Source organism: Porites lutea, chromosome 4 (assembly GCF_958299795.1).
Source record: "Porites lutea chromosome 4, jaPorLute2.1, whole genome shotgun sequence".
Taxonomy (NCBI): Eukaryota; Metazoa; Cnidaria; class Anthozoa; order Scleractinia; family Poritidae; genus Porites; species Porites lutea.
In genome coordinates this window covers 37,801,059-37,811,907 of record NC_133204.1, presented here as the reverse complement: position 1 = coordinate 37,811,907, position 10,849 = coordinate 37,801,059, and the positions used below count along the sequence as shown (strand labels likewise).

The following is a 10,849-nucleotide window of genomic DNA, read 5'->3' as shown; positions in this document are numbered from 1 at the left end:
GGTCCAGTATTCGCGCATTATAAATTTCTCAAGCTCAAGCCACGCGGGCAATCCAGGATCTAACTTGGGAAAACCTGAGACAATCAGTGAATTAGCAAAAAATAATTCTAGTTTTTCTATTCCAGGCAAGCTACACATTAAGTGTTTGGCGTAACTAGTGTAACTCGTGTAAATGAAGTCAGATGTATTCTAACAATAAAGCCGTTACACTGTGTTTTATTTAACTATTCGACTATCAAAATGGTATAAAACACCTTCAAAATATAGAGTACAAAAGGTTACTTACAGGCGACCGAGATGTTAACCGATACGTTGGTCGACACTCCGATCCCTTAAGACACAACATCCTAGTTTCTCAGGTAATAGGCTAGCCAGAATTGCCCACCCTTAAAAAAACATGAAAAAGGTCAAAAAGCCCTTTCTCTGAAAACAATCTATGTTTCAGTAATGCAGGTTGAAACAATGTTGACAGAAGCCAGGTCCCCAGGCGTCTTTAACTTGGTCAAACCCGGACCCTACTAGGAGAGTTCACGTCACCGATCGAGAACGGCTCACCCACCCTTTCCCAAAATTTGCCTAGACAACGGGGCAAGAGAGAACGCCACGAGACTGGGCTATTCGTCCTGAGCATGCAGTATGCAGTCAGTGTGTTTTAAGTTTCCTGTCAGAAATTCTGTTAAGTGAGACTATCCTTGGTTCAGCCTTGCTATCTGTGAAGAAGCTTAAATTAATATTTTCGCTGTTGAATTTCTACATCTACAAATCTTAACAGTGCCGTACTTGTTGTCCCTATTTTAATTCCTGTTATTTGCGAATGTTCATAACTACAAAAATTCTTACACCTTCTTAAATAGTAAACTTACACAGTATGTCCTTATTAAAAGCGACATTATTTTAAAAATTCGTGCGCGCAATCAGTCATTCTGATTAATGGGGTGGTTCAAAATACGTACGCGTTCAGTCTAAAAACCACGCAGCCACGACGGCGACGGCAACGAGAACGTCAAAAAAGCAATAAGCGAAAAATAATTTTTTTTCTGGTCACTGTGGAAATTTCACGTTTTTTTTCTTTTTCTCGACTTGGGTACAGTCCTTAAGAATTCAACCCCAGAATATTTTGCAACCACTTCACAAATGGACAAGGCAGAACAATAGAGACTAAGTTTCAAACAGCACGAATTCACTTTTTATGTGACGAAATTGTTCGCTACCGTCGTGGTTGCTTGGTTCGATCTATGCCGATGACCTTTTCAAGATACAAGTAGTGACGAGGTCACGGTGAGAGAAATGTTATCCGATCAAGACAAACTAAAAGTAGTTGTAGCATCTGTCATGAGACCATGCTTAGAGTTTGAGTTGGAATACTTGTTCTTATAGAAAATACTTATGACTTAAAAATATACCTTGGGATATAGGCTCATCCCTTTTTGTTTTAAACGTCTAATCCTACCTGCTCAAACGCAATGTAGATTAAACAGTTATACTGATAAATTAGGGATAAATGGGCTTACACAAATGCCGAAAGCACACTGTGCGTTAGCTGACTTCTATAACAAAAAACGAATTAAACTACAAGGAAATGTACTGCATCCTTTGTAAAAAAGACATTACAAAATTTCAAAGATCATAGGCTATTAGGCCAACACGTTCTAACGACTCGGCACTCATGCCACCTACACTACCACAGAGCAGTAAATGGCTGAAAGTTTCCTTTTTAGAAAGGCAATGGCTAGAAAGGAAAGTTGATAGCCTATACTTTAGTGAAGCACGGTAATTGAATAGAGTAACCTTCCCGTTCTTTCCTGCAAGCTTGTGGAGATCACCAGTTAGCCTACGTAGCTGGTTGCATTAATCACGCGAGACTACTTTATCCCATGGGTACTTTTCTCGTTTTTGTTTAAGCAGTGAAGAGGCGTGAGGAATGGGGATAAGACAATGGCTCTGCCGCCAAAAAGCCTTAAGTTACGGTAGTCTGATCCCGCCAGCTACGTAGGCTAATCGCTGATAGGCATCAAGGACTAAGACATTAATATGATAGAGATTGCACAAAGGAGCGTATGAGGTATTTCAACGCATTGGTAAATATACACAATCTTTACCGCAACAGTTATTCCAAAAATTTGAAGACAAGAACAAACCAACAAAACAATCCAATAATAGAGAAAACTACCCAAGTCACGTGCACGCATTCAACTTTGTAGTAGCCGGAAAGCTACTCTATTACAGCTTCAACATCGAAATCGAAGGCTAAAGAAAGGGGCCACTTCGTCCATTCACATCCTGACTTGGTCGGTATTTGTAAGTGGGCGGTCTTTTCCACAGTTCAATCTGTTCCTTAATCTGATTTATGAACAAATGAGTCATGACAATTCCAGCAACCTGTGCATGAGGAGTAGAAGAAAAGGGTTGATTATCAAAATAATAACTGTAAGGCCTACGCCATTTTCATGAGACGAACCAAACTCTAACTTGATGTCGAACTTAGGACGCGTCGAACCAATCAACTGAATCAGACAAAAAAGCAATTTTAAGTAAATTGTCTCGCGAACGTAGCCAAATATACGTTATCATACAAATCTTTAATCTATTAGTTTAGTTCACCGCAAGTGAAGATCGACGTTTTCTATGGAGACGATCTTCAGACGTTCTATCCGTCTGGCCCCGGTTGTTCAAAGAGCGGATAAGTCCTATCCAGCGGATAAATCACTATCCAGTGGATAAAATTTATCCACTCGCGCCATCTCGGTTGTTCGAAAGATGGATAGCGTTATCCACTCGCTATCCAGCGGATAAATTTATCCATGGTAAGGTAGGTAGTATAAATTTTTATCCACCGGATAAACGACACAAACATGGCCGGTCGACAGTTGCATCTTTTACAGAGCAACTTGTCGCTAAACCGAGTAAACCAACTTCCGAGAAAAAGGAGAACTTTCCGCCGGCAGCTTGACCCGTTAACGTCGTACACCGACTCCGAGTTAAGATGTCGATATCGTTTTGGGCGAGATGCAATCAACTACATCGTTGGACTTGTTGCAGACGACATTATGCCTGAAACGAACAGAAACCACGCCGTTTCAGCGGAGATGCAAGTGTTGATTACCCTCAGATACTTAGCGTCGGGTTCGTTTCTTCAAGTAATCGGAGACACATTTTTAGGCTTCGACAAATCAACAGTCACCCGAGTTGTACGTCGTGTCACACAGGCCTTATCTGCAAAGGTTGGCGATTTCGTCAAATTTCCGTCAACGAGAGCTGAAAGAGACGAAATAAAGCAAGGTCTTTTTCGTGTTGGTGGATTTCCGTGTGCCATTGGTTGTATCGATGGTACTCACGTGAGAATAACAGCCCCTCACGAAAATGAGCCAGACTTCGTGAACCGCAAAGGTTATCACTCGATCAATGTACAGGCAATCTGCAACCATCGAGGTAAGCAAATACGTAAATTACTTAATTTAGGCTTCAGTTTAAACCAAAGGTTTCTGTCATGCGAGCAATTGGCTCGATTACTTTTATAGTCAGCAATAAAATCCGGAATCCGGAAACGGAAACGGAATCACGGAAACGGAAACAGAAACGGAAACGTGCTAACATTATGGTTAGAGTGGGAAATTGTAAAGTTTTAGAAATACTAAGCTGAATTGAAAATTTGTTTACTGGAAATGCTCTGTTGGACATACAGCAAAGTAATTAATTAATCAATTAATAATGTTAATGGAATTTTACAGGTTTGTTTACAAATGTTGTGGCTAGATGGCCTGGTTCAACTCATGACAGCCACATTTTCCGGACCTCTGCTATAGGCCGTCACCTCGAAGGGAATGGTCTGACAGATGGTGTATTACTTGGGGATAGCGGATATGCTTGCTCGCCCTTCCTGATGACTCCCTACCTTGACCCCAAGACCCGCAAGGAGGAGCTCTTCAACAAAGCGCACAAGGTGACCAGATGCATCATTGAACGGGCTTTTGGTGTGCTGAAGAGGAGGTTCCATGTGTTACATTCAGAAGTGAGGATGGCTCCCGACAGGGTTTGCACTTTTGTTGTAGCCTGCTGCATTTTACACAATATTGCAGTGACCCTTGGGGAGCCAGATCCAGAGGATTGTGACATGGAGGATGAGGGATGTGCTGCCGACCTGCACAGCCAGTACCATGGGCATGAAACTGGTAATGCAGTGCGACAGCACATAACCAACACATTTTTTTAATTTAATGTACATAGGGAGTGCACACTTGTCACATAAAAAGAGAAATTGAGTCAGACTTTTCCTTGCAAGGGGTGTTGTACTGTTACAAAAAAAAACAATATGAATTATTATTGAGTTCCCAAACCCAGGGGGGCTGCCTTGCCATGCTGCTGTTACAGGGTTTGAAAATCTAACCTTGCTTTAGACACAAAATCCTAAAATTCATATATGTTAACTCTTTTGGGATATTTCACTCACTTTATTGCTGATCATAATAATATTACCCTGTTTAGGGAAAAGGAATTATAAAATGCATGCCATCTTCTTCTAAGATAATTTATATTGGCTATTGCAATCAGAGCAAGTTCATTTGTCACGTACATACAATACCCTGTTTATAATAAGGATAGACTCACATAAAATTGTGTCATGTTTAAGACAGACTTGTGCAAAATTATCTAGTTCTGGATAGAGAGGACAAAAACCAAACCCTGTCCAGCTGCACAATTCCACTGTAGGTTGTATAAGGGAGTTCCCCCAGTACAAAACCCTTTTATGTTATAACAATTACAGTCTTGTAATAGAAACCCAAAGGTATGTAATGCAATGCTTACCAAAATATAATTAATTCTTTTGACTTTGTGCAATCATTACCTTGTATATATAATGTTCTCTGCCCATTTCTAACATAGTGCCTACAATAATGTGATGCCCAGTTGAAAGATCTCTTTCAAAATGCTGTCATCTTTGAAAATCGTGAATGACAATCAGCGCTAAAGCTGGAAATGTATCTCTTAGCAGGTTTTTAAAACAACAACCACATTCTACCATGCTGATTAGTTGGGAACTAATGGTCTTTAAAAAAGACACTGAAAATAAGTGGAAAGTAACACAAGCCGTAGGGGAGTGTGGTTTCTCTTCAAAGTAAAATTTGAACATGTTTTGACATCATTAGATGTTATAGTCAATAGAAGTATAGACCATACCTGGTTAATTGTTTTTGATTTGTTTTACATGGAATAACTATTGACAGTTTAGAACAACCATTTCCATTGAAACTTGTTGGAAAATTGTGTGTTCAAGAAAGAAAAAAAAACAAATTGTTTCTCCATCATGTCATTTCCATGGTCTGTAATCTTATTGACCATACTTGTTGACCAAAAAGTGCTGCAAAAAAATTGCTTAGCTATTGTAAGATCCTGCTTTGAACATTCAAATGACATAGTTGATGGCACATTGAAAGTCAACTGAAATGAGCAGATTTAACTTGCGTGTTAAGAAATGACAGAGAAAGTCTGTTTGTTATGCTGAGAGGCGACTACGTCCATTGGTGCTCTAATTAACGTGCTTGAATTTTTAATACAGATTGATGTGACATAGATTTTATGTTGCCTGTACTTGGTAGGGAAAAAAAGATAACATTACATGGCAATTGCTTCAATTGTGGAAGGGAATTTTGTCACCTTGAGTTAGCAACCCCGATTGCTAATGAGATACAACTGTATAATCAGCCATCAGAGACAAAACTGATAATCGGAATGCGTAGTGTCTTTTTATTCACAGTGTGGTTACACGTTTCAGGAAATGTGTGGTAACACTACAACTTATTGTGATTTGTAAATAAATTTACAGTTACTTTTAAAATCAATAATTCATTGTCATGTTAAAAATCAAGAATTTGTAATTTTTGGTAAATACTCAGCTATAATGATAAAAGTTGACATATGTTTATGTTGTCGCATTAATAGCAGGGTTCATACAGATTTTTGAATCCATAATTCAAAACGTTTTCCAAAACAATCATTTCTTTTTTTATACTCAAGGTTATCAAATAGGTGATCAATAGAGACCTTACCGAAACTGAAGGAACAAAGGCTTTTTCCAAGATGCGCTGCAAACATACAAGTGAGAATGAATAAGATTGGACCACTAGCACAAAAAAAAATTCACTTGTAGCTGTTAAAAGCACTTTATATTATAACTTTAAAAAAACTCAATACTTTTTACCATTTTTTCAATACTTCATCTCTATTTTCCAGACTTTTTCTAAGTCTGCAAAATTTGCCCAGGAAAATTAATTCCTAGGCAAATTTCAAGAAATTTTCAAGAACTCAAGACTCTGTATGAATCCTGTAACTATAGGCATGCAGGTATGCAAGGAGCAATCAGCAATCATGAATATTATAATCATGTAAATGTACAAATGTATGTAGCAATGCCCACACCAAATTCTAAGTTAAGTTAAAGGATATTGGGCTTCAAATATAATATTCACTTTCAAAAATATATTTACACAACTATAAAACCAATTAATTTTGAACATTGCCTCTATTGTTGCCAATGAAAACATGTATATGTATATTTCAAATACTGGTTTGTTACTTTTTTCATTTGTTTCAGACGTCAATAATAAAAGACAAAAAAAGTAATAAATAAATCTGTGTGATTCATTCTTCATGTGGTGAGAATAAATAATCTACACATGGTTAACTGGTATACGGGGGGGGGGGGGGGGTAACTTGTCCCACATTTGGGAAAAGGGTGACCTACTGAGGGTTTGAATTCCTTACCATATTAACAACCAAAAAAATGCTTAAATACTCTGATCTGTTTAGGACAAAACCCTTGTTTTTTTTTTTGCCTGATTTAGAGCAAAGGACAAATTATTGCACTTTATCTTGATTTTAAAGTCATTTTCTATCAATTTCAATAAAGCAAATACCCATTATAGTCATTGCTTTTGTATGCTTGGATTACAAACAAATTTCATCCAGTTGATAATTAGGGCGGCACACCCCCATATAGGCCATATAAGGGAGCACCCCACTGTAGGATTGAACAGTGACACAATCAAAAGGGTTGGGTGGCATGGGCAATCATGACAATAATCTATGGAACTTCAAAATCTCCTTTTTGTTTCACAAGTAAATACAGAGAAATTTGAAGGGAAAATCTTGCAGTTAATAGGATACCACAATGCACTTAGCGTGTTTCTCCACACCCACACCCCTTATTGATTGAAGGCAAGCAAAATGCGTAAGCCCATTTTGTGGATTTGCACAGTGTGTACATTCTAGTTAACATAATTGGCTAATCAGGATATATAAAAAAATATGGTGACAGAAAAATTTCAAGAGATATATATAGACCATTATCCAAAACCATGGCAATTTTTACTCACTATCTGCACTGATATGATCAACAACTTCCAGTTGCAACACTTTCAATAATGAGAAATATTGGCTTCTTAACATATAAAATGAATGAAACATAAAATATTCACCTCATTGAATTGCCATGGTTTGGATTATTGTGGGAAGGGGCATCTTAGGAAAATAAATTGGATCTAGATTCCAGCTCCTGAATCCTCAACAAGATTTCTCGTTTCTTTAAAAGTATATTTTCAATTTCCAAGTCAAGTTTCATGTTTTCTTTTTGAAGAACAGAGAGGTGCAGTTCATTTATCTCGTCCATTGTCACCTTCTTTCTTGGAGTTTTCTTGGGCTGTTCAGGCAGCTTTGCTGAGGTCTTTGACGGCAAAGATACAGGTAGTGATTCAGCAGAACTGCTTGAGGAATTCAGCTGTGTATCAGGTAGAGCTACTGGCATGGGTAGTGGATCCGGCACGATTGAAGACTGGCAGCTGGTTTCTCTGGTGGGTGAGTTTCCAGAAAAGGGACTGGTTTCTCCAGCAGATAGAGTTGACAATTCAAGGATGTCAGCATCAATTGTTGAGTCCCTGGTTGAGTCTGAAACTTGTGCTGCATAAAAATTGTGCTGTGTAAACATTGTGTTAAAACCCATAACTAGTCTGATTGTCCTTTTCACACTTTATTTCCCACTAAGTACTCCAGGGAATCTCAACGCAACTGACCAGTTTTTCTCACTCTTTATCTGCTTCTTGGGTTTAAAGATTAAAATAAGTTTATTTATGCAAATGGTAATTTAAAGAAAACTAACTTGGGTAACAAGACTGCTATCGATTTTGGTAACACCTTCCTTAGCTTAAGTTGACAATTTTTCAATTCTTCTGACGATAGAATAAAAGGCAGTAGCTTTTTATATACGAATAATTTTGACAAATTCGCAGCTGACAATATGCGGACCGCTGAGGAAACGGGTGAGCTTTTCAGCTTGACCAAAACATCTTTTATAAAACTAAAGGAAACGAAACAAGGTTAGCTCTTATAGTGCAAGTAGCCGTTTTCGATAGATTCGATTGGTACAGGTTTCCAAAATTATTCGCTCACTCACTCATATTAAAGCGGAGAATGGTTTGGTTTTGTTTTTTCAAAGTCATGCATGCGAATATCGGTATACCAACGAAAATATATACATTACGATATGACCCTTACTATAAGCCATTTTTACAAGAAAATTCTTCACTTTTCAATGAACTTTAGCCGGAAACATTTTAACTTCTACTGGGTCCAACGCATCCTGGGCAAAATGCGGCGTATGAAAACCTAAGACTTAATAGTGAAGGCGAAAAAGTTACCAACTAGAATTCAACGCAAACGCCTTTCAGGCGAAACATAACTACTTAAAGTGATTTATCGTTTCGCTCGTGTACCTTTGAAATACAGACAGCTTCATACCGTAGATATACTGCTATTAAAAGTTAGAATTTCTAGCAAAGCAGTGATTTACCTGAATCTATCCCACCGGAAATGCCGCTAAACGAAGGGTCGTCCTCAAACAACTGAATTATCTTCACGGTTGTTCCTTTTGGGGAGTCTGGTTTTCTTCCTCCCCCAGTCTTGCTTCGTGACACAGCGCATTTGCTGTGTTCTTTCCTGGCTGAACTGACCATACCCCTCCACTTTTCTTTCACCTCCGCAACACTCCTTTTACATACACCGAGGGCATTCACTTTGGTGGTGATTTCTTCCCAAACTCGCGACTTATTTTTGTTCGATAACGTTGACGAAAACTTGCTTTTAATTATACTTAGATTCTCTTCCGCCTCTTCAAAAATTACCGCACACTCTGCTGGCGTAAAGTTAGGCTTTCTCGGGCGCTTGGCCGGTGAAGGCTCAATATTTTCAGCCATGTTGTTGTCCGTCTCGCACGCGCAATCTGAGCTCACGCAAGGCTAGATTTATTACCATGGCAACTGTCTGGATAGCGATTTATCCATCGGATAGTTATACGCAAGGCTATCCGCGCTTTGTGCAACAACTTTTTATCCACTGGATAACTATCCAGTGGATAGCAGTTTTATCCACTGGATAGGCCTATCCGCTGGATAAAGTTATCCGCTCTTTGAACAACCGGGGCCTGAACTTAACGGAGCCAGACGTCGAACTTTTCATGAACTTAACTCAATAAGTTTGGTTCGTCTTATGAAAAGTTCGACATTTGGTCTAGGCCTAAAATACTTCAAAATATAGACTGCTAGCAGTCCCTTTTCAGTCTGTCGAGTCAAAGCTTTCCAGGACTCAGACAACAGTGAACTAGTTAGCTCGCACTTAACCTGCTGCGCCTGCCTGTGCAACAATACTGAATACTTCCCTTGATGATAGCACGACTAGCTGTTGAGATAACAGTGGGAGGTGGACGGGGGAGGTGTGATCATCACAGCGGGATTTTGCTCTTCGGAATGTTTCTTGCTTTAAGGGGGAGGGATTATGGTGAGATCATCGCAAGGATGGGGAGAGGGGAGAGGTTTAATAGGGTATGATCACCGCAGTGGTAACACGCCGGATTTTTCTGGCCCCGAGAGAGGGGGGGGGGGGGGGGGTTAGGGTGTGACCATCGCAGTGGGATTTTACAACGGAAGACAAATGAACCTGTTCTACAGACCAAAAATGACCTTTCCTACTCTATTTTAGACCAGAACTGCTGTTGTCGTTCTCGTCTGAAATGACTTACCTCGGGGAAGGCAAAAGCTACAGCAACTGCGGCCACAACGATAAGATGGTTTCTGAACCAGTCCCAAACAGCATCCAGGCAGCCAGTAATGTAGATCCTACCCTTTAGTGCCAGCCGCTATAGAAAAAAAAAAGAAAACAAAAACACTGTTAAAAAATGTTTGCTGAAAAAGTACGGGTTGATTGAGATGAATGATGTTGGCACAGTCAAACCCCGTTAATACGGATACTGAGGGGGGGGGGGGGGGCGCATAGAAAGTGTCCGTATTAACGGGGTGCCCGTTTTAGTTTTCAAAATGTTAGAGAAAATGTAAGGGCTTTCTTTTCCCAGGGACAAAGCAAACTGTCTGCAATCCGTAATCCGGGGCTTTGTTGACTATTTTGGATGAGAGGTCACTAACTTGTCCAATAGGTATTAGTAAAATCCAACCAGTGGTCTTTTATCAATTCTGCATTCTGATTGGTTGAGCTACTACTAGGCTATATGTTATAGCCCACTTGTAACGAAAAGGGCCGTAGTGTAGCTTTAGCTAGCTAAAGTTGTTTTGTCTCGATATTTTTGACCAACTAGTTGGATTTTACTAAAACAATTATTCCTCTCGCCCTCAGCCATGGCCTCTGAGTCAATAGCTATTGACTCAGAGCCCATTCGGACTCGAGGAATAATTTTTAATTAGTAAAATCCAACTAGTGGTCTATTATCAATGCTGTATTCTGATTGGTTGAGCTACTACTAGGCTAAATGTTATAGCCCACTAGTAGTGAAAAGCGCCGGCAAATTGGTGGG

The 10,849-nt window shown here is 39.4% G+C and overlaps 2 protein-coding genes across 2 annotated transcripts in view; both read right to left on the bottom strand.

Moving 5' to 3' along the window:
* Positions 1-200: 200 nt before the first annotated feature.
* LOC140933488 (tetraspanin-33-like) overlaps positions 201-10,849 on the bottom strand; it is a 17,563-nt gene continuing 6,914 nt past the window's right edge. The window contains exons 7-8 of the mRNA XM_073383064.1: positions 10,064-10,180; positions 201-2,379 (exon numbers count right to left, since the gene is read on the bottom strand). Coding sequence (XP_073239165.1) covers positions 2,248-2,379; positions 10,064-10,180 — 249 coding nt within the window. The 3' untranslated portion in view covers positions 201-2,247. The remainder of the gene's footprint in view (positions 2,380-10,063; positions 10,181-10,849) is intronic.
* LOC140935603 (uncharacterized) lies at positions 7,354-9,417 on the bottom strand. The gene is made up of 2 exons (XM_073385167.1): positions 8,840-9,417; positions 7,354-7,950 (listed from the first exon to the last, which is right to left on the bottom strand). The coding sequence occupies exons 1-2, from the start codon at positions 9,240-9,242 to the stop codon at positions 7,517-7,519; spliced, it is 837 nt and encodes a 278-aa protein (XP_073241268.1). The 5' UTR covers positions 9,243-9,417; the 3' UTR covers positions 7,354-7,516.